The following is a 27,634-nucleotide window of genomic DNA, read 5'->3' on the forward strand; positions in this document are numbered from 1 at the left end:
TTTCGCTATGGTGGCAGCGCTGTCTGTATTTCCTTTTGTGTTAATGGACTTTGCGACGGCGAGTAAGATAGTTACCCGGAGACGTATGAGGACCGAAAGGAGGTGGTGTTCGCCATGGGCGGAAGCAGGTGCTGCCTGCTGCTCAAATTTTGCATACAATGTATGCCCCTCTGCGGCGTCTGCCCCCTCTCCCTCCCCCGATATCAACTCACCCCCCCTGGTTCACTGGCTGGCTACGCCCTTGGTGCTATGCATGCGAGGCGCTGATCTGAGTACGGGCGGCGAAGGAATTTATCGATTTTTTTTTTTAATTTTTTACTGTGTGTTGATGGGAAAGTTGTCCAATTTGGAGCGGGAAAGGGCGGTGGGTATGTAGCCCAGGCCGTCTAGCCAAAAAGACAATCGTACATCGCCAAAAGAAAAGTAAATAAGTTTTTGGCCGACATTTCATTTTTGGTACAAGCTTTTGTCGCTGACTGTACTTTTCTTGCCACAGGCAACTAATACTCAGAAAATTCTAAAAACCCCAAACACAATTAGGTTGCATTGTTTCATCACAGAGTTCCTATGGCCACTTCCTGTCTCCATCATCAGATCATATTTATTAATTATTATAATTTATTTTATACTTACATACATAGGTATTACATTGCAAGTTAAATAAAAGCTTGTAAGAAAATGGTCAGTATATGGGCAATGAGTAAAAAAACAAGTTTACTGTAGAATATTATAAACATTTATTTATATTATACATCTTAACATTTTTACATAGTCTTTATGCGATTTCTTAAGAGAGCGTAAACCCAGGAAATTAAAAAGGAACAGTCTTCTGTTCCTGCAAGTTCCGCGCGACGGAAGATTTGCCGGTTACCTTGAGTTATAAATCATTGGCACTATCTTAGTTAAAACGTGTAAAAACTCTAGATAAAAACTAAAATTAATTATCCAAATCAATGATAATAGGAACATGATATCCTATAGTAACCTATCTTGTTTTCATTGAACAATATTATGTCAGACAGAAGATATACAGTCGTCGTGAAACATATGTTTACTCTATTGCATTGTATGTCTGTTTTCGTAAATTTTTACATTGTTTATTTATATTTTGGATTTTGTAAGTATTTACTTACTTACTCTTATTCTAATTGTATTGACAATATTATTTTCATTTTTATTTTATTTTGACGATCATGACAAAAAATCTTATATTTTTGACGTCTTTCATGAAATAAATCATCTAATCTAATCTACAGTTGAAGAAATATTATTTGCACCAATGAATATTATTGCTAATGCTGGATAATAATAGCACCCGGTTTCGCTTAAAGTATACTTGAGCTTAACAATCTTCATCCCAATTACTTTCCTACATTTTAATTTCTAAAGTATTCCAACTTTTCAATTCATATTTTGTCGATAAATTATTTAACTAAAGAAACGTAACTTTCAAAGTAAATACAATTTGTGTCCAAAAAGTTTCATTCACATATAATAATAATCCCAGAAATACAAAGTATATATCATAACTAGTTATTGTCACTATATGGATGGGACGTGCTTTGCCGCTGTTTTGTCCTTTTATATTCGTAAAGAGACAACCATGCAACCAATCGGTCCTAATAATATTTCGTCAACGAAAATGTAAACATATTTCTGACGTCGACTGTACGATGTCAAGACTGTATGGGTAATTATCATATAAAAATATTTGTTTCCCGATAATACATAGACAATCAATTGTGCAAGTAGAGGGTGTATTTGATTATGGATATAATTTAGAAAGTCAATGAACAAAGAAATCTACTTTGAACAATGTTTAGAAAGAGTAAATAATCATACAATGTATGATAACAAATGTGTTTATTAATATCCTAGTAAATAATTACATAATAAAGCTTATTGGAAGATTCGTTGCCTCTGGAAGACTTCTATGGCATACACTAACTTATATTTCGATTCAACAGAAATGTAAAATGGAAACAAATAATTCTCCGTAATTAGTGTAAGACATTTTGCCATTTCTATCGAATGACATAACCTATATCTACAAAGACCGCTAATATATTTGACCAAATCTATAACAATACATAGTTATAGTAGTTTATGTGACTGCTACATAATGAAAGGCATTAAAGTACGAGTGTGAGTTTAAGAAACGAACGTAGTGAGTTTCTTAAAAGGACTACACGAATGTTTTAATGCCTAATTATGTACAGTTAAATACACTATTTTATCTACACACATAAACTCTCTATAATGTATTCACTAACCATGTGTTAGAGCCGGCATTGGGGTATCATTGCTCTCTGATTTAGTTCACTGGAAATGACTTTAACCAAAATTTGTTGTATTTGTTTTGTTGATAGTTTTGGCCTAATAATTAAGCGTGTTTTTTTTACATTGATCTAACTTAGATTAAAATAAAGGCACTTACTGGCAAGATTCCTAATGGAACTTTTCATAAATATATCCTTTACAAATTATACTAAAAAAACAATATTCCGCGCTATTAAAATCTATATCTTACTTAAAATTATAAAATTCAGTAAAAATATAACTTAAAAAATAAGCAAGTCGTCCATAAATATGTAAACAAACTAAGGCAATATATCGACTTGCGTTATACGAATACATAATATTATATACTATCAGTCTCTTTACATAGCTACCAAAATATGGTCCGAGAGACGAGGAAGACGAATATCACAATAACATTCGATAACAATGGGAAGACGATATAATTACTACAATACTAATTATATAATACAACATTAAATATATGTATATTACAATATTTTTAAGGCAGCTGGCTGACCGGCAGGGGTAAAGCGATTTGTGATCGTCTAATTTCAGGTACACAAAAGCGTGTAGCTGAAGATCTAGATTTCGGGTTAATGCTGTTTATTCCTCGGCGAAAATGTTTTGATAAAAAAAAAACGCTTGCATCGTTAGGTACTCGATTCTCGCTCATCGTCGCCGGTTGGGCAGCTGCTTATACCTCGTTGGGATAGGTGCAACACCAGTCTACGTCGGGAGGACCATTGACTATAATCTTTGTTTTTTTTAAATCCCCAATGACAGTTGGGTTGGTTCAATTTGTCGGTCCGATTTGCGATTTTGGTAAAAATTAGTACAAACATTTAGTAGGTTGTTTGACAGTTAGGTAATCATACATATTAAACTATGGAAGGAGGAGGTAAGGAATAAGATCTCCATGTACCAAAAAGTGTCATCAAAAAACATTAAATAGGTGGCGCTACAATACCTAGAATTCTTGAAAAAAAAAATCAAATCATAGACAGCGCACTTCACTCCGTCAATAACGCCTAGGTTCTTAGCTACTCTAGCGCTACTCTGGACAGATTTGGAACCATTATGTACAGCTGGACACTTTTGCAACAGTTCTTCCATAAGAGATTTCACTTCTTTTAATTCCATACTCCATAATATAAATCGTAGTGGAAACGTTGAAGTTTACTTTGTCCACGCACGCCATAGCACTTATAAGCGTTTTTGGTGCCAGGGCACTTCTTACGACGCCTTTAACGGTTCTTGGCGTTCGTTTTGTTTACTTATAGCAAAATATAATATTAAATGCAACAGCATCTCCCTCGCTAGCTTTGTCTTAATCATATAAGGAATGTTGATACATTCAATACTGCCCGAAGGGAGTGTTTTAAATCGACACGAGTTGCGAAATACCTGTTCGCACGAGTATCGGACGTTTTACAGTACATATAGCCCTTTTAACTTTTGACATAGGTATGGAAAGTGCCAATTCCCGCACTAGCACCATATGTACTATAAAAATACTGTAAATATATTTAATTTGGAAGACGATCACGTATATTTATTAGTATTGTCTTCTTTTGGAAATTTGTATGTTTTGAAGTATTATAGGGACTCTGCGCGTTGGAGGGTCTGCCATCTTGTGGTCTGAATCGGAACCATAAACAGGCACATTTACAAGTCAAGTGTTTTCTTGTGCATAGTAGGTTCTGCCATCTTGTGGGCTACATCGGAACAAAAAACATCACATTTACGCCTCGCGCCAAAAATCTGACGGCTCCTGTGCTGCCTTTCATGTACGCTCCCTATATTTTTACGTTAGGGGTCATCCATTAATTACATCACACGAATTTCTAGGTTTTTTGACCCCTCCCTCCCTCCTTGTCACACTTGGTCACATTTGGCAAACCCCTTCCCCCTCGTGTGACGTCACATTCTTCGCATTTTTTTTTTTCAACAAAATCGGCGAATCGAATTTGTTACTATTAATATTTTATCAAATTATTTTGGACAAAAGAAATATTAGTAATTATAACACAAAACCGACTAGGAAAGAAAATTAATCGTACGATTATCGTTCTAAAAACTCGTCATTTAAGGCGCGGTGTATAGTAAAATGCGCTATGTTTAAATCGATATTTACAGGCTTGTACAAGGATTTCATCGATTATTTTCTAGTATGTATAACTTCAGTCTTTGAACTAGCCGTATGCTTGTCAGAAACACGATGGCTCATCTTTTTCTCGATAGATTTTCGCTTTGAAAATATGCTTAAAACTGTATTTATTTCGATATTTTAGAAGTACTATGATGAATATCAATATGAAATTTACTTCATTCAATAGCTTTTAAGTAACTTTAACATTTTGCTTGTCAGTTTATCGATGCGTTAAATTTTTCATTCATAATTATGAATTCAACATTTTGTCTACTAAACGTTACCCTGCGCGGCAATACCGTCAGTACGCCAGTACGCCCGTGACCACTGTCAGCGTCGGACCTGTGCTAGTTTAGCGGACGTTACATAAAATGGATAATCACACTATAAATACACAAATATGTTATACACACAATGTTTTCATCACTCTTACGAAGAAAAAACTAATTTTTAAGCTAATTGATTCTTAAATACGGTGACATTTCAGACATCCATCCGTCATATTATCTTTTTTGACAAGTTTTACACACGCATCTGTCCGGCATACAGCCACGATTAACCAAATGATGAAATGGTGCCTTGCACCCGAGTTAAACACTCTACTTTTCATTTTTAATACGAGGAAGGTAAAATACATGTACATTTTAAAAAACACTGCTAAGTATAAAATTCAGTAGTACTTATTTCGTGAGGGGTACCTACTTTTAATTATCAATTTAGGTAAAATAATATTTTAAATGGCTATTACAGTAATAATCAAATTGAATACCTATTTTTAAACGTAAACAAATAAAATTAATCCGCTTGTTTCATTTATATAAGTCATTATATTGGAACAGCTTCATTTTTAACACATACAGGATGCAGGAGATATACTGGATTTAAATATGAGGGATTTAAATAGTGCTTAGTGAAAGGTACTATTTCACGTTTTTGTGGAAGTGCTCTAATGGCTGTAATAGTTTATGTTATAAGTGTTGAATTTGTTTGGTATTTCTGGTTTATTAATTTTCATATGGTATACACTTAAGACTTTATTTACAACATTTATCAACTATTTTATTTTGTAAGGTGAGCAGGAGTGATATTTACCCTTCAAATTCCATTCAAAATTTTGCAAGTACTCGGTTCGGAAGTTCGTATATATTTATACCTCTCGCCAATATTTTTATTTCACTGGTTAATTATTCTGTAAATTCAAGAATGTCACTAAATTCCATTTTTGATAATGTTAAACATAAAGTCCTTTGTAAGAGTTTGGTATAATACTTTTATACCATGCTATTTCTGTTTTGTATGAAATGAAAACTGGTGACATTTTATTTCTTTTTTCAAGTATAAATTTCGATGACACTCTGCCGTCAATTTCAGGTCTCAGCCAATTTTACCTTCTTCTTTAAAACCTTGGACCTTGTTATGTCTTTGTGATATGCTTTTACTATTTTTCCTGCCAATACAAAATATAAGTGGAAAAATCAATCGAAAGTTTCGAAAAATATATTTTCTTCATTTTTGCATTAGGGTGCTTATGTGTAATATGTATATATTAAAATAGTTTATTTTGAAATGAATCACTAGTCAAGGCCTATAGTATATCCCTTCAAGTGGCAGAAGCCAAAACGTAAAAAGTAGTCACGTGGCGGGCCCCGTCGGGTGTTCAGCGCGGATTTAGAGAATATTACAAATTCAACTATTTAAGCTTATCTATGTATAAAAGTATATATTGAAGCATATATCGTTAGAATAAGCACTAAATACGCTATTCGAATAGAACAATTAAATTATTGTCTTCTTCTTCTTCTTGGTCCCTCAATGCTGAGGATCGTGACATCATGTCCTTCTGTTGAAGTTGTCCTTGTTGTTGTTAAATTATTGTAATGTTTATGCATTTCGCCACATGCACCTAACTAATCAAACCTAGCAACAGTGACAGTTTTCCAGTTTCCTTATTAAAAATGACTACCACCACAAAACAAAGTTATGATTGGAGGTAATTGTTAATTAATTTTCTACGTAGGGCTTAAAATTCAAAGGTTAAGTCATAAAAAGTGCCCGTGAAGAAACGGAATTTTTTTAACCACGTATTCCTGAGGTCATAAGAAGAATTTCATGTACAAGTTTAAGTCAATTCCGCAAAAAAAAAATTGTTTATTTTTTTACTTTTTATATGTTTTTAAACATATTAAGTTCATGTTCTTGGAAAATTTATGGATTAATATAAATTGGTACATTTTTTTTTCGTAAAAATTAGTCTATTCAAATGGTACCTTGTGACTTTGATATCTGTCAAGAAGGTAGTCTAGACTAGGTCCCAAAGTGGCGACTGGCGACATAGCCAGCAAAAAGGCGTTATTCACTAAAACACACTTTTTATTATTATGCTTGTGTTTTCAGTTATCTCAATACCAGCAAAAACATGCTATCTTTTTACGTTCACTTCCACAAATTACTTAGCTTTGCTAGTATTCTTCCTTTTTTCACTACTTGCCCGAAATTGACTTCTATTGCATTTTTAAGGTCAACTAAGTTTTGAATAGGTATCTATATATGATTTAAAGCAGACAGTTGTAACTTTTGTCTGAATTAGTAAGTAATATTATTTGAACACAAAACGATTTGGTATCATTTTACTAGGTTCTCAATTTGCCGCGGTATACTCTAGTATTATATATAATTATCAAATTTTTAATTTCATTAAGTTTAAATCATAATCAATATAAATTTACGGAAAAGATCCCAGAACTAACAAACCAGAATACGGATGGCGTCAGAATAAGGACGTAGGCTTGCTGCGAGCGCGGCGCGCGGGGCGCCCGCCGGCCTGCTTTACCACTTCGTCTGCTTCACCCCCTCAAAAACCTAAAATCTGTCTATAAGAGCGCCTTAACTGTATAGCGAATTTTTTTTTTAATAAATACTGGTGAAGTTAAAGTGACGTCACAAAGTTTGTGACTCCCCCCTCCCCCTTGTCATAACATGTCACATTTTCTTGATCCCCTGGATTATGGATTTCTAAAAACGATGTGGTGTGGTCGCTGATCATCGCGTGGAGCTTAGCCTGTTCCGAGGCTTTTTTATGATATAGAGGCAAACGAGCAGGCAAAAAAGTACCCAAAGTACGGAGGGTAAGGAACATCAGCCCTCTGGCACTGCACATGCTGAGATTGGCACCCTTTGCCACATTATAGATTTAAGTTGTAATTATTGTGTTAATTTAAGTTAATTAGTTTAACTTATTTTGTATTTTTTAGCTATTTTCACAGAAATTGTAAATTTAGTTGTGTGACAATAAAGATTTTTTTATTTATTTTAACTATCCGCAGTACCAGAGGGGTTGGAAGCGCGTTGCCGGCCTTTAGGGGGTACGCTCTTTCCTTGAAGATCATATCGGTCTGGAAACGCGGGCAGTTCGTTCCACAGTACAGCTGTGCGAGACAGGAAGTTTATGGAAGAACTTAGTCGAGGACTGTCAATATGGTTGTCGATATGGTACCTAATGTCATCAAAGACTCTGCCAGCGATGCGATATTCAAAAAGAAGCTTAAATCCCTTCTAATAGATCAGGCATACTATCGTATTGCCGACTTTATGAGTGCGCCGGTGCGAAATTGACCCAGCAGCGTTTGGAAAACAGGTTTTTAGTACCTAACCTACCTACAAATGTTACTGTTTCCTTGTTTTGTTACTTATATATAATGATAAGGACATAGATGAGTACTCAATACAATAGTTTTTAGATTTATGACGTGTAAAATGTACTATGTTTATATTTACCAATAAAGTCTGTATTCTGTATTCTGTATTCGACGTGTATAGCCTGGTCAGCGCCTGTCGTAAGGCTGGGGATCAGTGGTCGTTGATGAGAGCGTGCAGCCTGTCCAGCGCCTGCGTGAGCAGCCGCTGCGCGTCGGCGCGGTAGTGCGCGGCGGCGGCGGGCGGCGGCGCGGCGCGCCACGCCACCACGTGCTCGCGGCCCGTGGTCTGGCTGCTGGCCACCGTGAACAGCACGCGCCGCTCCCATGCGGTGCGGAGTGCAGCTAACACCTACGGGAAACCATTACCATATTTATGGATGCTGTAGCCGCCTACGTTCCGGTGTTCTTTAAAAGCACAATTTTTTTTTTTTTTTATTCATACAGATTACACAGTATTAATGAAATCTGATTTTGAACTACATACATACATACATATAATCACGCCTATTTCCCGAAGGGGTAGGCAGAGACCACGGATTTCCACTTGCTACGATCCTGACGTACCTCTTTCGCTTCCTCCACTTTCATGACATTCCTCATACACGCTCGTCGGTTTAGGGTGCTCTTGACCTGGCCTTTCTTCAGGATTTCCCCCGATTTGATCAGTGAAAGTCCGCCGCCAAAGTGAAACCATCTCAACATACCTTTCTCAATTTTTGTCACCACGTCTTCGTTCAGTCCACACCTTTCCCTTATCTCACTGTTCCTAATTCTATCTTGTAATTTTACACCACACACACTTCTCAACGCTCTCATTTCCACTGCATTCACTTGACTCTGATGTTTCTTCTGCCCAACTTTCGCTACCATACACAAGTGTAGGCACCAACACCCCTCTATGCACAGCCAACCGTGCTTTTTGCGACACCTTCTGGCTGCTCATAAAAGCGTTGAGTGCCCCATTCACACGAACTACAATGAAAAAAAAAAGTTTCAAATTCAAAACTGCAAAATGGCTTTGGGACTTAGGATAATATAAACCTCTCGATCGATAAAGGTACCTGTACCTACAGTCTGCTAAAATAAAAATTGCGCATTTACGAAAGACATAAATTTAAATTACTTAAAATAATGTTCACAAGCTCGCGCCACGTCTTCCTATCTTCAGCTCGCGTTCTGGCCTCGCTCCAGCTCAACACGTCTGAGGACAACAACAACATAATGTAGGAGCCGCCACAGTACCTGTCTCCCGAGCGGCGAGTCCGGCAGCAAGGAGTGCCGCGGGAAGCCCACCGCGTAGTACGGCGCGCCCGGCGCCGGCTGCCGCGGGCCCTGCCGCCCCGACTGGAAACTGCAACGGAACATCTTATAACAAACATTACACGATATCAAATAGATCATGTTAACTCTTGTTTTTTTTATACAGCGTGTCTCTAGCCATTGGACAAAGCCGAAATGTACATATGCATTAGGGTATTTAGAACCAGTGTACAAAGTATCATAACAACCAGTGTAGCGGTTTCGAAGAAATTAACAATTTACAATTTTTTACTTTGGAGCAGTCTGTATGTGTTAGTAGCTCCTAAGGTAATATCCTAAAAGAATAGTATGGAACCTTCTTCGACCATTTTTATTTTTATTTATGACACTAATAAGCTTCAGACTTTTTCAAATCTTGGGATTAGTTGTCAAGCGGACCCCAGGCTCCCATGAGCCGTGGCAAAATGCCGGGACAACGCGAGGAAGAAGAAGACTAATAAGCTTCAGACTTTTGAAAAATGTCATCATTATCAAATATTTGGAACAAATTGTCAAAAACACTGCCAAAGATTAACACAGTGTGTTTTTTTTTTGTTGCCGATTATTGCAAATAACTTTTGTTCGAAAATTTTTTTTTTTATTTTTTGTTCTAATTTAAAAAAAATGTTAACGTCAGAGCATTCCTGAGAAGTAACCCTACGTGGGATTTCAGGGTTTGTCCAATGGCTAAGGTCACCTGTAGAAATTGTATTTTATTTTGCAACTATTTTATTTATTATTATCGGGAAGTTGCGGGCCTTTGAGTGCCACGTCGACCAAGCAGTGATCTTGTACAAGTAAATTGCACATGCATCGTATTGATCATTTGCCCCATCAGCATTTAGTTTATATAAAAGTGTTGTAATTAGTCAATAAGTACCTTCATCCTCCTTCATTCATTCACTAAATATTCACGTTCGCTATTATATAAGTGTGCACACCTATCAAGTTATAATAAAACAAGTTTATCTCAAGAATTCGTCTTTCGTGTTTCACATTACTATCAAAATATCTATCAAGTAAATGTTAGAGTTAGTAAGTACTCTAACAGTAACTATATCATAGAAAGTTTATAATATGTGTGTAGATAAAATAGTGTATTTAACTGTACATAATTAAGCATTAAAACACTCGTGTAGTCCTATTAAGAAACTCACTTCGTTCGTTTCTTAAACCCACACTCGTATTTTAATGCCTTTCATTATGTAGCACTCACAGACACTTCTATTATTTCCTGAAATGAATATTTCTATATGCAAAGAAATTTTGTTTCAAATTTAAACGATTAACATATTCAGTGCCAGCGCGTGCTACGTGCTACGAGCGTAGCCGATAACATGGGAAAATGCGTATGTAGCGAAAAGCGACTACGGACGGAGCGCCCGCCTGGCGGGTTGCTGGCAGTGAATGCGTTAATATTCGCGCCAAAATGGGGTGCCTTTTTTGCCAAGCCATTCTTGTAAAGTCAATAGCAGTGCAGTGACAAAGAAACGAAGCAGTGCAATCTTTTCGCCGTCGTTACAAATTTAACACTCGTTTCTGCTATAGTGAAAAAAAATATGGTGGTCAGCGTTATCGGTCACGTGGCATACAAAATGTCAAACTAATATTTTAATTTTGAAATTAAAAATAAATCTCAAGTTTTTGTAAAGTAGTATTAAATTCGTATTTTTATGTTATAAACTATATAAATAAGATATATAAAGAATGCAGCACATTTATATTTAGGGGTAATGAGCGGCTTCAGGTAAGGGATATTACGTTCTGTCCTTTGTTGTCGCCAAATTAATTTCTATGAAAGATGAGACGGCCAGCCGTATTTAATTACACCAAACAGAAGAGAAGCTAATTGAAGGTGTTGCCTATGTTCCATCTTAAGCAGCCTTGCACTGGATAAGTAAGGTGAAACCGATGTTCGAGGGGGAATGTTGAAACAATAATGGGAACAGGCATCCAATCTGGATCGGATCTCAATTGTATTATATGGTCTATGCTATGCCTGTCTGTGGGGTCCGTGACTCACTTGTAGGTGATCAGGATGGAGCCGCAGTCGTGTCCGGGTAGAGCCGTGGGCTCGAGCCGCCACGCCATGCTGCCGGGCGGCCGTCTGTCTGTCTGTGGGGTCCGTGACTCACTTGTAGGTGACCAGGATGGAGCCGCAGTCGTGTCCGGGTAGGGCCGTGGGCTCGAGCCGCCACGCCATGCTGCCGGGCGGCCGTCTGTCTGTCTGTGGGGTCCGTGACTCACTTGTAGGTGACCAGGATGGAGCCGCAGTCGTGTCCGGGTAGGGCCGTGGGCTCGAGCCGCCACGCCATGCTGCCGGGCGGCCGTCTGTCTGTCTGTGGGGTCCGTGACTCACTTGTAGGTGACCAGGATGGAGCCGCAGTCGTGTCCGGGTAGGGCCGTGGGCTCGAGCCGCCACGCCATGCTGCCGGGCGGCCGTCTGTCTGTCTGTGGGGTCCGTGACTCACTTGTAGGTGACCAGGATGGAGCCGCAGTCGTGTCCGGGTAGGGCCGTGGGCTCGAGCCGCCACGCCATGCTGCCGGGCGGCCGTCTGTCTGTCTGTGGGGTCCGTGACTCACTTGTAGGTGACCAGGATGGAGCCGCAGTCGTGTCCGGGTAGGGCCGTGGGCTCGAGCCGCCACGCCATGCTGCCGGGCGGCCGTCTGTCTGTCTGTGGGGTCCGTGACTCACTTGTAGGTGACCAGGATGGAGCCGCAGTCGTGTCCGGGTAGAGCCGTGGGCTCGAGCCGCCACGCCATGCTGCCGGGCGGCCGTCTGTCTGTCTGTGGGGTCCGTGACTCACTTGTAGGTGACCAGAATGGAGCCGCAGTCGTGTCCGGGTAGGGCCGTGGGCTCGAGCCGCCACGCCATGCTGCCGGGCGGCCGTCTGTCTGTCTGTGGGGTCCGTGACTCACTTGTAGGTGACCAGGATGGAGCCGCAGTCGTGTCCGGGTAGGGCCGTGGGCTCGAGCCGCCACGCCATGCTGCCGGGCGGCCGTCTGTCTGTCTGTGGGGTCCGTGACTCACTTGTAGGTGACCAGGATGGAGCCGCAGTCGTGTCCGGGTAGGGCCGTGGGCTCGAGCCGCCACGCCATGCTGCCGGGCGGCTGCTCGCCTTGCGGCGCAGCGCGAGTCTCCTGTCCGTATACGCGGCCGCATACGAGGCACTCGATGTACAGGGGTTCCTGAATGAAATATAAAAAATGTTTTAGTTTTTTTTAATTATGATTTTATCTAGCGAGCGAACGCGTTATCGTGGAGCATCAACCGAACGGCGAGTTCGGTGTAGGGCCGACGACAACCCGAAGCGCCTCACTACGAGAGCGCAAGGGCCTAAGGCCTGCAAGGCGGGCCCACGCAGACGACTAACCTCCGCCGAGCGTCTTAATAAGCGAACCTGAAATGCTTCACATGGGGGCGAGTAAACAAGTTTCGTACATCGTTCATACGGGTAAGTGATAATTGTTCAACTTTATTGCAATGACATAAGGTCCAGGGATGAGCAGGAGGAAGTACCTGCGGGCGCTGCGTGAGCTGGGAGTCGAGGCAGTGCAGGTGCAGCATGTGGCGGCAGGGCAGCGCGGCGGCGCCGGCGCCGAGCGGGCGGCGGCAGCGCGCGCAGCGCCCGCGCGGCGCCGGCGCGCCCACCCACACGCACAGCCCGCCCGCCCCTTCCATGCCTGGGGACATACCTGCGGGCGCTGCGTGAGCTGCGAGTCGAGGCAGTGCAGGTGCAGCATGTGGCGGCAGGGCAGCGCGGCGGCGCCGGCGCCGAGCGGGCGGCGGCAGCGCGCGCAGCGCCCGCGCGGCGCCGGCGCGCCCACCCACACGCACAGCCCGCCCGCCCCTTCCATGCCTGGGGACATACCTGCGGGCGCTGCGTGAGCTGCGAGTCGAGGCAGTGCAGGTGCAGCATGTGGCGGCAGGGCAGCGCGGCGGCGCCGGCGCCGAGCGGGCGGCGGCAGCGCGCGCAGCGCCCGCGCGGCGCCGGCGCGCCCACCCACACGCACAGCCCGCCCGCCCCTTCCATGCCTGGGGACATACCTGCGGGCGCTGCGTGAGCTGCGAGTCGAGGCAGTGCAGGTGCAGCATGTGGCGGCAGGGCAGCGCGGCGGCGCCGGCGCCGAGCGGGCGGCGGCAGCGCGCGCAGCGCCCGCGCGGCGCCGGCGCGCCCACCCACACGCACAGCCCGCCCGCCCCTTCCATGCCTGGGGACATACCTGCGGGCGCTGCGTGAGCTGCGAGTCGAGGCAGTGCAGGTGCAGCATGTGGCGGCAGGGCAGCGCGGCGGCGCCGGCGCCGCGCGGGCGGCGGCAGCGCGCGCAGCGCCCGCGCGGCGCCGGCGCGCCCACCCACACGCACAGCCCGCCCGCCCCTTCCATGCCTGGGGACATACGAACAATGTTGGCCAATTGTTAAGTCTAATTAACCATTAACCAATTGCATTAAGCAGTAATTGAATTAAGGTTAATTAAAATTAAGGTTATTTAGAATTAAATTTTTTATACGTTAATTAAAATTAAATTAATTACATTCACTCTCAATTGCATTAACGATTAATGGAATACAATAATTTGGTAAATATTTAATGTTACTATTACTTGAAAGCATATTAATACAAGCTTCAGTGAATTATAAGATCGTGATGTTTTAAAATGACCCTGAACTCTGACAATACCTAGTGGAACTCAGATTTGGAGCAACATAGACACTCGCCGATTTCGGTTATCCGAGACGTCTTGAAGAGCAATTGGGAGAGCAGTACCCAAGATAGAGCGATGATGAACCCTGGAAGTAGTACCTACTGGAACTCAGGTTTGGTGCAATATAGACACACGCTGTTTTGGTCATCTGACTTGTCTTGATGAGCACTTGGAAGAGCAGTACCCAAGATAGAGCTGATGCTGAACCCTGGAAGTACCTAGTGGAACTCAGGTTTGGTGCAACATAGGCACACGCTCTTTTGGTCATCCGACTCATCTTGATGAGTACTTGGAAGAGCAGTGTCCAAGATAGAGCTGATGCTGAACCCAGGCAGTACCTAATGGAACTCAGGTTTGGTGCAACATAGGAACACACTGTTTTGGTCATCTGACTCGTCTTGATGAGCACTTGGAAGAGCAGTGTCCAAGGTAGAGCTGATGCTGAACCCTGGCAGTATCTAGTGGAACTCAGGTTTGGTGCAACATAGGCACACGCTGTTTTGGTCAGCTAACTCGTCTTGATGAGCACTTGGAAGAGCAGTATCCAAGATAGAGCTGATGCTGAACCCTGGCAGTACCTAGTGGAACTCAGGTTTGGTGCAACACGCTGTTTTGGTCATCCTACACGCCTCGATGAGCATTTGGAAGAGCAGTATCCATGATAAAGCTGATGCTGAACCCTGGCAGTATCTAGTGGAACTCAGGTTTGGTGCAACATAGGCACACGCTGTGTTGGTCATCCGTCTCGTCGTGATGAGTACTTGGAAGAGTAGTATCTAATATAGAGCTGATGCTGAACCCTGGCAGTACCTAGTGGAACTCGGGTTTGGTGCACTATAGGCACACGCTTTTTTGGTCATCCAACTCGTCTTGAAGAGCACTTGGAAGATCAGTATCCAAGATAGAGCTGATGCTGAACCCTGGCAATACCTAGTGGAACTCAAGTTTGGTGCAACATGGACTAACGCTGTTTTGGTCATCTGACTCGTCTTGATGAGCACTTGGAAGAGCAGTATCTAATATAGAGCTGATGCTAAAACCTGGCAGTACCTAGTGGAACTCAGGTTTGGTGCAACATAGGCACACGCTGTTTTTGTCATCTGACTCGTCTTGATGAGCACTTCGAAGAGCAATGTCCAAGATAGAGCTGATGCTGAACCCTGGCAGTACCTAGTGGAACTCAGGTTTGGTGACACATAGGCACACGCTGTTTTGGTCATCTGACTCGTCCTGATGAGCACTTGGAAGAGCAGTATCCAAGATAGAGCTGATGCTGACCCCTGGCAGTACCTAGTGGAACTCAGGTTTCGTGCAACATAGGCACACGCTGTTTTCAGTTTTGGTCATCTGACTCGTCTTGATTAGCACTTGGAAGAGCAGTATCCAAGATAGAGCTAATGCTAATCCCTCACAGTACAGTAGTACACACTTGATAAGGCGCGTCGATGTACCTGCGCAGAGGATGAGTTTTAAAAGCGCGCGAAATGGTGTTGGCCAATCATCACGCTCCACGCAGCGCGCGTCTTTTTCCGGGTTTGCTATTGGTCACTAGCCGTCGCCATGTAAAATTGGCTAGAAGTGTAATTGCAGAGAGACGTGGCTCGTGCGAGTGAGACGGAACTAACACCTGTAGTGTACTATAGACCTTGCACTGTGATCTTACGGTTGATTGTAAGTTTTAAGTTTTCTTTCGTTAATTTTCGGAGCCGTATTTTCTTTCTGCGCGAACGAAGATTCACGACGTGCCTTATCAAGTGTGTACTACTGTACCTAGTGGAACTCAGGTTTGGTGCAACACAGGGACACGCTATTTTGGTCAACTGCCAGGGTTCAGCATCAGCTCTATCTTGGACACTGCTCTTCCAAGAGCTGATAAAGACGAGTCGGATGACCATAACAGCGTGTTCCTATGTTGCACCAAACCTGAGTTCCATTAGGTACTGCCAGGGTACAGCATCAGCTCTATCTTGGACACTGCTCTTCCAAGTACTCATCAAGACGAGTCAGATGACCAAAACAGTGTGTTCCTATGTTGCACCAAACCTGAGTTCCACTAGGTGCTGACAGGGTTCAGCATCAGCTCTATCTTGGATACTGCTCTTCCAAGTGCTCATCAAGACGAGTCGGATGACCAAAACAGTGTGTTACTATGTTGCACCAAACCTGAGTTCCATTAGGTACTGCCAGGGTTCAGCATCAGCTCTATCTTGGACACTGCTCTTCCAAGTGCTCATCAAGACACAAAACAGCTTATGCCTCTGGTACACCAAACCTGAGTTCTACTAGGCACTGCCAGGGTTCATCAGGAGGATGAGTAATATGTATATACTTAAAACTTGTATAAGTTCAGTCTTGCAGACCCTTAATCCCTTGGACGCCTTTTATAAAATTACGATATCTATTCTCTTTCATTGTTAATTATTAATCACGTTTTTAATTTTCATTAACAATTTATTTATTTTTAGTGGTTTGTGAAGCAATTGATGTTAATGCAAATTAAAGTTAATTGCAATTAGTAATGAATTTTCCTATAACAAAATACATAATGGATATATACAGATGTTTACTATAACTAGCTTAAAATAGGCCCTTGAGGCATTGTACCAAGGATGCTGGCGGCATTTCCTCGTTGTATCGCAATACTGATACGTTGTGCGAGGAAGCCGCCAGCTCTTCGGGCACCAGTTACGTCAACCAGACGTTTCGCGATTTCTCCAAAAAAACTTGTGCGCGCTGGAACCCCATGGACCTAGTTTCAACGCCAAATGGTACAAAATGGTATTCTCTACCGAGGCTCTTGTATTTATTACGTTTCAAAATTTTGGCGCTTTCCGCCGCTGCGCCCGCTTTTACATTAGTCCGTTGGAGGTGGGACGGTGCCAGTGTGTCTACGCAGGTAGCATCCCATACTAACATCCGTCCCAAGCTCCAAGGAACCAAGGACACCCCATCAGGCCTCTTGCCATCATCCCTGAATTTTCCTTAATTGTTAACGGTTAATGGCAATTAACCTTTTTAATGGTTATTTTTAATGGTTAATTGCATTAACGTTCGGCCAACACTGCATACGAACTTTGTCTAACTTCTAATCTTAAAAGCTTCGATGTCGATTAATGAACTGTGTCATAGCAACGATCAACTGGATTTACATCTAATGAAGCCCGCAATAATCAAAAACCTCATGGTATCTAGTTTCTTTGCTTTCCTGCCTGCAGAAGATTAGCATAGGATTAATTTAATTTAAATAAGAAACAAATTACTTTTTTCATAGCATGTTTTGGCGTTTGTAATGTCTTTAATTTTGTGCTAGCCTGTAATATGCCTACCTTTGTATCCTGTCTGTGGAAACCTGTAATTCGCTTCTCTGGTACATATTTATGTTAATCTAGTAATAGTTTACTTAAGCTGTTGGTTTTCCGAATAAAATAAAATATAATAAAAATAAATCTGGAAAACGGCGTGGATCACACCTATACCCAAAGGTTCTATAAGTCAGGACATCGAAAAATATAGGCCTATCTCCAAGTTATGCCAATTCAGTAAAATATTAGAGAAAATTGTTACTGATCAATTATCATACGCTGTCCGGCGTCATATCAATCCGAGTCAGCACGGGTTCTACAAGGACCGAAGTGTGGAGAGTAATCTTTTGTCCTTTAGTGAAGTCATACTAGATGCAATGGATAATAAGTATCAAGCCGACGCAGTTTACACAGACTTCGCGAAAGCGTTCGATAAAATTTCTTACAATACGATTTTGGTGAAACTTTGGAACCTTGGCATCCACGGTGATCTTTTTCGATGGGTAAAATCTTATATAGAAAATAGGTCCCAAAGTGTTGTACTCGGAGGTTTCTCATCGGCTTTTAAAATAACTACTTCAGGTGTCCCTCAAGGGTCCCATTTGGGTCCGTTATTATTTATTTTATACATAAATGATATCACGGAGTGTCTAACAAATTCAAAAGCTCTTTTATACGCCGATGATACTAAATTATTTCGAGTCATTAAAACTGACGTCGACTGTGCTCTGTTGCAGGATGATTTAACTAGGGTTGAAACTTATTGTGTGGAAAATAATCTGTTTTTAAATAGTGACAAATGTTCAGTTATTACTTTCACGCGGAAAAGGGATCCCATTGCATTCAGTTACCGGCTGTGTGGCAGTACTCTAACACGACAGCACAGTATACGTGACCTAGGGGTGTTAATGGATGCAAAACTAACGTTTAACCCTCATATAGATCATATTTTAAACAAGGCATATAAACAACTGGGTTTCGTTCTTCGCGTGGCAAAACCTTTTCGAAGACCTCTCACTTATAAACTTCTTCATAATAGTTACGTTCGCAGCAGATTGGAATTTGCTTCTGTGGTTTGGAATCCTTTGTTTAATGTCCATAAGACTCGAATTGAAAGACTCCAGAAAAAGTTCATTAAAGCACTGGAATTTCGAGTGGGTCGTAACTATGTAAATTACGCTTCCTCGGCTACACATCATAATATCCAGCCACTTTCACTTAGACGGTCCTGTACAGATTTAGTATTTTTATTCAAAATTATTAATAATATTGTAGATTTACCCCGACTTATTACATAAAATTGGTTTCCGTGTCCCCCGTAGAAATGAACGTAGTTGTCGCAGTAAGGCATTATTTAGCATTTCTAACAGCAGAACGAATACGCACAGCATTCATATATTGGGCGCGCATGTAGGCAGTACAATGAAAAATGTATGGACGCAGATTTGTTTTGCAATTCATTAGGCCTCTTTAAAAGAGCAGTATATTCTTTTCTAAAATAACGGTTAAAAGTTGCAGCAACCTGATAATAGGTACCTGTGATTTAAGTATTTTCTCAGTTCTCTACATATATATATATATATATTTTATATACATTTACGCTGTTGTTATGTACGCTATAAGTTTACACTATTTTTTTTTTTTTCAATTGTACATCGAAATTTAAAATTAGGAAACTATAGGTCTATAACGAAATCAATGCATAGCTATAAGCTAAGTTGCTCATATGTTTATTTTAAGACTCATATGTTTGTTTCTCAATAAATAAAATAAATAAAAAAATAAAGTGACGTTTGGAGTTCAGGAGGCAGCCCGTCGCCTGCAGTGTGCGGCACTCACCTTGGGCGGGCGGCGGCGGCGGGGGCGCGTCGAACACGTCGTCGCTGCCCGCGCTGCAGTTCAGGAGGCAGCCCGTCGCCTGCAGGGTGCGGCACTCACCTTGGGCGGGCGGCGGCGGCGGGGGCGCGTCGAACACGTCGTCGCTGCCCGCGCTGCAGTTCAGGAGGCAGCCCGTCGCCTGCAGTGTGCGGCACTCACCTTGGGCGGGCGGCGGCGGCGGGGGCGCGTCGAACACGTCGTCGCTGCCCGCGCTGCAGTTCAGGAGGCAGCCCGTCGCCTGCAGGGTGCGGCACTCACCTTGGGCGGGCGGCGGCGGCGGGGGCGCGTCGAACACGTCGTCGCTGCCCGCGCTGCAGTTCAGGAGGCAGCCCGTCGCCTGCAGTGTGCGGCACTCACCTTGGGCGGGCGGCGGCGGCGGGGGCGCGTCGAACACGTCGTCGCTGCCCGCGCTGCAGTTCAGGAGGCAGCCCGTCGCCTGCAGTGTGCGGCACTCACCTTGGGCGGGCGGCGGCGGCGGGGGCGCGTCGAACACGTCGTCGCTGCCCGCGCTGCAGTTCAGGAGGGAGCCCGTTGACGCTTGCTGGGGAAGAGAACATTCATTAGAGGCAAAAACATCAACATCCAAATGGATTTAAATAAGTGTGAGTGAGATTAGAGCAAAGTAGTTGAGGTGGTCTGTGACGCTATGTCGCCGGCCGCCGTGAGAAAGCGACGCACGAGATTCTTCTGAATCTGTACTGTGGTATATGTCCTGTGCTGGCTTTTTAGGCCGGATTTGGTGCTGAATCATAGAATTCAAAAGTGACTGGTCAATTAGAGGATATAAGCGGCGTGTAAGCACCTGCAGACTGTCCTTATCCTCGTGGCTGAGATATGTTGCCACGGTGTCGACACTGTGTCGCCGGCCGCCGTGAGAGAGCGACGTATGAAGCTCCTCCGATTCTATACTCTGTTAGCTTTCTAGGATATGCTGCTGAATGGAATGATTCAAGATTTCAAGAATGACTCGTCAGCAGGAGTATATATAAGTAAAATGTTACCTGTAAACTGTCCTTGCTCTCGTGGCTGAGATATGTGGACACGGTGTCGACACTGTGCCGCCGGCCGCCGTGAGAAAGCGACGCACGAGGTTCTTCCGAGTCTGTACTGTGTTGGCTTTCTAAGCCGGGTTTACTACTGTTGTTACCTGTTAAAATAAGAGATATTAGCAAATTTTGTTTTGGCGAAAGGCCGAAAGCCCGGATTCTATACCCCAAGATCCAAACTATGGTAATGCAGATAGTAACCCCCTTATTCATAAACGTGTACTAAATTTACGATGCCGCTAATCATCGTTTGTCCCTTTCCGACGTATTAGGACGTAAAAGGGACAAACGATGATTGATAAGGGGTTAAGTGTTTTAATAAGCGAGCCAAGCCCTATTGGAGGCCCAAGGACCGATGGTGAAGCTTCAAGGCCCGCGAAGTTCGAAACCGAACGCCGCGTAGGGCCAAAAACCGAAGCATTTGCCCGATATGCGCCTCCAGGGCTGTACCTAAATAACTCAGCTTCGGTATTTAATCAAACCATAATCTGGAATGACTCACTGAATATATTCAAATTGTGCAGTATCTGTCTAGCCAGGCCAGGCTTGCGCTCCTTGCCCGGCGAGGCGCTGCGTGCGGGCTGCGGCGGGGCGGAGCGGACTGACAGGGTGGAAGCCAGAGTTGCCAGGGAGGCTGCGGAGTGCACGCTGGACCCGGTGTGTTGTTGCGGGATGTGTGTGTGAGGGGATGGAACTATCAACAGAAAAAAAAAAAAATTACAGAAATTTAAAAATCTATTTTTTTTATGGGTCGACACGATAGGGATGATGACATGTTGAATTTTATAACAAAATCTAGTAAAATAGATAGCAAATGAGCAATCTATCGCAATAATGTGGTTATTGACGACCGGTTTGGCCTAGTGGGTAGTGACCCTGCCTACGAAGCCGATGGTCCCGGGTTCAAATCCTGGTAAGGGCATTTATTCGTGTGATGAGCATGGATATTTGTTCCTGAGTCATGGGTGTTTTCTATGTATTTAAGTATTTATAAATATTTATATATTACATATATCGTTGTCTAAGCACCCTCAACACAAGCCTTATTGAGCTTACTGTGGGACTTAGTCAATTTGTGTAATAATGTCCTATAATATTTATTTATTTATTAAAATAATATATGGCAATGATAAAAAAAATATAGGACCTGAAAGTTTCAAAATTAAAGGTTTTTTTTTATTTCCATAAAAATAAAGTAAGGGCACCATTCGATTCCTTACATTTTATCCAGAAATATTGTATAGCAAATATATACACCAATATTTCACCGACAAAATCGCAATTTTAAAGTTTTTCATACTTCAAGATGGGCTCTTGGTGACCGTGACGTCACGTTTGCTTATCGTTTTGTTGGGAGCGTTTCGCGAGTGAAGTACGACTGTCGGACTTTGACTACCATTTCTGACTTTTGTATTGCTCTAATGCAACGGGTCCCATATAGACATTTGATTCTAAAAATGAACCTGAATGATTGATAAAATTAATAAAAATTGTTATTCTCGATTCCCAACAGTAGAACGTGTTATGCACAAAATATATTCATAAGACGTGCCTGCAAACTATTTAACGAAAATGACAAGCTCTATAACATAGATATATTTACTTGTTCCATTAATACTTTAAAACGTGCTCTTTAGGTTATAATGCATGTTTTCTTTTCTTTACGCTCTCAAATGTTTAGTTTTGGGTAACATTTAAAATTGTAATCTTAAAGAAAAAAAAATAGACTGATTTTATGTAAAAAATGAAACTCTAGGTCTAAACTTAAGCAATGTTGTATAAGTAATGTTTGTAAACGACTGTATGTTTCTAAAATATAATAAATAAAAAAATAAAATAAAATGTCATCTAGCATATACAGGGGATAATCATAATCAATTTATTAATAATAAAAATTACAGGTCACAGTAATTGCCTCTATAGGAAAATATAAAACATTAAATTAACACATAAGATTATGGCTGATAACTGCACTGATACATGCTGAGTACGTTATATTATTTACATATTTGATTATTAGTGATATAGGATATTAGTGGATAGGATAATGAGTGACCTGGTCTGGGCGGAGGCGCGGGCTGCGAGCGCGCCAGAGGGTAGGGGGGTTGAGGCGCGCGGCGCAGCACGCGCAGCGCGCCGCCCGGCCCGCGCGCCGCCAGCTGGCGCGGCCGCGCCGCCCAGCCGCGCCACCACACTACCTCCGCGCCCGAGCCCCAGGCTTCTTCCAGTTGGCATTGGAACTGAAACGATAATACACGCTCCAGCTTTCGGAAACTTTCGTACTTTAAAACACGTGGCGAAGTTCTTGAACGGCGAACCAGGGTAAACATTGTGAACCGTTTATATCACCCTCGAAGTCGCAAGATGATATACAAGAAAAACGTTTTTAATATGTGCATCGTTGTATATCAATGGTTTATTTTTCTTGTATATTTTTACTGAGGTGTGCCAATAAAGAGTATTCTATCTATCTATCTATATAATTATCTTCCGGAGGAACTAAAGCTGCTAGAGGGAAACGCCTTTAAGCGCAGTCTTACAAACTGGCTCTTAGAGTGTTGTTTTTACAGCATAAAGTCGTATCTCGAATACCAACAGTATTCAAATTAGTGATATTTAGTTATATAATTGTATTACTTGTGATATGCCTATTATGTAAACTATTTCAATTATTTCGATTTGACATTTTATATATATTTAAATTTATTTTTTATAATTTTACTGATTTATAAATATGCACGCTTGCATGCAAGTTAGATACATGAACTGTAAAACTGTATTGTTAAATCCCCATACTGTATCGATGCAAATAAATAAATTCTGATTTCAACAAACAATGAAAGTAAGCAAGACAGGGAGCGAGAACATCGTGTAAACCTGTCTGCACATACTATTGCTACCCATTTTGCTGCTCAAGCTCATCTTCAAAGGGAATAGTAAGGCTTAGAATGCTGTGATTAATTTCTTGCGGTTTCAGTCGTGCAAGTGCACCCGCTTATGAAGCATGCCGTACATCTTTTTCTGGTTCTGAAATCGCATGAAATTAATCGCAGTGCATTCTAAGCCTAAGTGTTTATACTTTTCCGCCGCCGTCACTTTTGGCACAGGCATGAGCAAAGTGTAACAATGATTACTACCACTAACTAGTAATTCGTGTCAACATACCAACACTAGCAGGAGCATCGCACCGAGGTAATTGTCGCATGTAGCTTACTTGGTCTGTGAAGACGTGGCTAGTCCGAGGCATTGCAAGATACGCTATACAGACCAAGCTGTTTCCGACAAATTTTTCGCGAATAGTAAACTAACCCTACTCATAGTGTTGTGTTCCTGCCGGTGAGTAAGGTTGCCAGAGTAAATGTTAATAACCAATACGTAATCCTTATTATATGTATATATACGTTGAACGTGTACAGTCGCCAACAGATATTTCGAAGCAGCCAAGGTGTCCAAATATTTCTGAGCAAGACTAAATTTCAATAAATTCTGCACACAGCAAATGCCATTTATATCGTAACTTTTGCAATGGCAAATAAATCTGAGTACGTTTTTTTCAATAATTTCTTTGCACACGTCCAGTCGAAAATATCTGATCGCACAAAATGTCAAACGTATCAGATATTTTCGACTGGACGTGTGCAAAGAAATTATTGAAAAAAACCGTGCTCAGATTTTTTCGCCATTGCAATAGTTATGATATTTGGACACCTTGACTGTACACGTAGGAGGGCTTAGATCTCTCTTTCCGTAACTGGCGTTTTATGTCCCTAATCCTAATTACAAAGACATGAGGTCCACCGATGATGAAAGTGTGTTGCTATTACCTCCATAGGCAGTGCGGTGTAGTAGCCCTCATGAGCGGCCCACTCCCAGCGCACGCCGCGCCCGCCCACGGACGTGACGCTGTAGCAGGCGCGCCGAACGCGGCATGTCGCCTCCGTGCCGCCTTCGCCTTCTACAACAAGATTATGGCTTTAATCTTCTTCGTAGTTCATATTCATATTAAATTTATTCGTAGCTCTCTCTCCTGTCTCATCACAACCCTGTGAGAATATTGCAATACAGAGCTAAAGTACCTGTACATGATATCTTTAGTTGTGTCCTGATAGCTGACGCAAGGACCTGCCCAAACCCTAATCAAATTATCATTCAGAAAATAAATCAAGGTTAAAGCTATTGTATAACTCACAAGAATAATACACCAGTCAGAGCTACTGAGTCATGTACCATACAAAATTACATTTTGTTGAGAAGGCTTTATTGACATTAATCTATTAATAATGCATTGTATTGAAAAAACAAGCCTTTTATTACTTACTATTATTACAAACCTACTCAGTATCTATTAAAGAAAACAGTATTGGCTGTTGTATGACTCTGGGAAGTTCAATTGAACATTATGTGAGGCCTAATTTATTTGTCCCACTTTCTGATCAATTACTTAGGCTGATAGTGCAAAATGTAACAGGATTGTAATAGATCCATTTAATTTGATTACCATATATGATAGGACTGCAATTCAATTCTATTATTAATAATATAGATAAGTAGCTGTAAGGGTGTTTTTTAAGTGGGACTGTGAAGAAAACTAATAATATAAAAAATATGAGATCTTAGAACTATCACTTTCCTGATAACAATTCTGCTCAGAAACTAAAATGACTGTTCTATTCTTGGAGGATTCAACAACTGGAGATGCCTTGTATGTCATTTTCTGTACAAAACAGTCCACAGATTTTTGCAGGGGAGGGGAGGCATCAAATGTATGGCTGACAATTTGACGACCGGTCTGGCCTAGTGGGTAGTGACCCTGCCTGGCTTCATGGTCCCGGGTTCAAATCCTGGTAAGGGCGTTTATTTGTGTGAACTGATGAGAGTTATTTATTCTTGAGTCATGGGTGTTTTTTTATGTATGAAGTATGTAATAATTTTTTATGTCATTGTCTAAGTACCCACAACACAAGCCTTATTGAGGCAACTGTGGGACTTTAGCCAATTTGTGTAATAATGTCCTATAATATTTATTTATATAAATACTTACATCCCTAACTCAGGAACAAACATTTGTGATAAACACACAAATAGATGCTTTTACCAGGATTCGAACCCAGAATCTCCTGCTTCATAGGCAATTTTACTACCAACTAGGGTAGGAGGCCATCAAGTAGTGGTGAGTAGTGGTTAGGGCAATCAAAATGTCATAATGTCATTTTATAATAGTTGAAGTGCTTGTTTTTGAAGTCATTTTAGTATTTGAGACATAAAAAAAAGAGTATATTGGTTAAAGCAGGGGTTCACAAACTGTGTGCGGACGAAAGATGGGCACCGGGAGGCTATCATCCTCACCATGTTACCAATCTATTTCACATAGCCTAGCTAGGTTAGGGAGCCGAGATTAAATTATACACCTGCAATTGCACCACAACTGCAAAAAACTGTGATCCCTGGGTTAAAATATTATTAGCCACAGAGATAAATACTCACCACTAGCATCAGAGCTCTGTGTAAGTGTCCTCAAATTGACATAATGCCCCTTGAGCTCCGGGTCCGCATCAGCCAGCACCACTCGGGTCAACTTCTTGGCATGTGCCCGCTCTAATGTCCGTGCCACACTCGGTGTATGTGGGATCCACTGGTCCTCACACTGCCACTCCCACACCACCACACAGTGCACAGAAGACATTGTTAACTTGGCATTTTCTGAAAATAAGATAGGATAGCAGTTAAATTTAGTGAAGGAACTCTGTGCAACATGGTAACATTAGGTAATTTACCTAGTTACTCACTGTTGCAGTGTTCCTCCACAGTTGCTACAAAAAATCTGTGCTGTGGATGTACCTACGAGCATTTCACATTTTGTTTGTTCTACCGTAACGGACGGTTACAGTCTACTGTTCAATTTGTATTGGTTAATTTTCAATATTTTAAATCTAATATATATATATATATAATATTCGGCCAACACTGGTAAATACAATGGTTGCAAGAATGATATGATATCATGATAACAGATGGTTTTTTTTTATATTCCTGGCTAGAGGATGATGATCAGAAATTAGTGCAACAATCATTTAAAACCAGGTTCTCTCATTTATCATATCATATCTTATAACAGACAGATGTTACTAAATGTAATAAAGTTGGATAGAAATGTGAAGATGAATGTAGGTCCCATAAACTTTAAGCTAAAGACGGTTACGTTAAGTAATGCAAGGTAAATTACGTAGTCAGAAACTGGTATGACAAGCCGCCAAACGAGTCTTATTTCTTATTTGACGAGATTATCTTCCCACCATTTTACCTTGCCAATTCCTTTAGTTCCTCAAACGCCTTCTGACCATAATTCAAACAGCTAAAACGGCTGCTAAAACACCAGATTAATTCACTTGTAAGATTTCCTGACTAATGACACACCTAGACCAACCACAAGTTCACTAGGTTCAAGAATGTTTACAAACAAAACACGATAAGTTAAGTCAATACTCACTAGTCTTGTGTAAATACTCGATTCTTTGGTGAAACACTGGCTCTGGTGGACTCGATTATTAATGTATCACATTTTTTATAACAAATTCAACTAAAATAGTACACGCTACTGGTTACAACCAGCGTATGCATTGTAAACAACACAGATCGACAGCGTCTTTTATGACACCAAACACCGACATCACTATTTAAAAGTTATTAAAACGAACTTGATCAATGTTTAAAGCACAATATCTGAGTATAAAAATAACAATTCTTTTATATTAAAATAATTGCTTACAACGAAAGGAAGTTATCAAAAACTTTACTTTTTTTCAATAAACAAAACTGTTTTTGTTTTCTCTGTTCATTCCTAAGCTAACTGTGAATCATGGAGATGTGAATTAGTTCGTTCCACCAATTAGATGAAAGCTTTTTTATATGATTAGTGTTCATTGGTGGTTTTTTGTTTTCTTTTAAATTATAAAAACCCACTTGAAGAAAGTTAAAAACAAGCTCAAAGTAAGTTAAAAAATAATATTGGAACGCACAAAAGTTTAAAAAAGACAGACAGACAGAGATATGGATAAAGTCATAATAATATGAAAATCTTCGACATTTATCGGTTATTTTTTATCAAAAAATTATAAATCATGAATAACTGTCATTACGCTGGTCATTACCAAGTCATTACTGAGAATAAAAATCCATACAAAGTAATACACCATTTTTAAATTTAGCATTGGCAACACGGGCAACACGGCCCCCAATCCAATCCAAAGAGCATATAAT

The 27,634-nt window shown here is 41.5% G+C and overlaps 1 protein-coding gene across 1 annotated transcript; it reads right to left on the minus strand.

The window, feature by feature from the left end:
- Positions 1–713: 713 nt before the first annotated feature.
- LOC133524535 (uncharacterized) lies at positions 714–27,616 on the minus strand. Its single transcript, XM_061860620.1, has 13 exons — positions 26,865–27,616; positions 25,862–26,077; positions 24,202–24,332; positions 22,434–22,617; positions 20,880–21,071; positions 20,333–20,478; positions 19,234–19,872; positions 13,141–13,752; positions 12,476–12,633; positions 12,252–12,343; positions 11,580–11,910; positions 9,388–9,496; positions 714–8,494 (listed from the first exon to the last, which is right to left on the minus strand). Exons 2-13 carry the CDS (start codon positions 26,058–26,060, stop codon positions 8,297–8,299), a joined length of 2,991 nt encoding a protein of 996 aa, XP_061716604.1. The 5' UTR covers positions 26,061–26,077; positions 26,865–27,616; the 3' UTR covers positions 714–8,296.
- Positions 27,617–27,634: the final 18 nt, after the last annotated feature.

This window comes from Cydia pomonella, chromosome 13 (assembly GCF_033807575.1).
Source record: "Cydia pomonella isolate Wapato2018A chromosome 13, ilCydPomo1, whole genome shotgun sequence".
NCBI lineage: Eukaryota > Metazoa > Arthropoda > Insecta > Lepidoptera > Tortricidae > Cydia > Cydia pomonella.

Coding starts and splice junctions, on each gene's coding strand:
- LOC133524535 (XM_061860620.1), bottom strand. CDS start 26,060: ATGTCTTCTGTGCACTGTGTGGTGGTGTGGGAGTGGCAGTGTGAGGAC. Junction 12,634..13,140: donor AGCTCACGCAGCGCCCGCAG/GTATGTCCCCAG, acceptor TATTTCATTCAG/GAACCCCTGTACATCGAGTG. Junction 8,495..9,387: donor ACTCGCCGCTCGGGAGACAG/GTACTGTGGCGG, acceptor GGTTTCCCGTAG/GTGTTAGCTGCACTCCGCAC.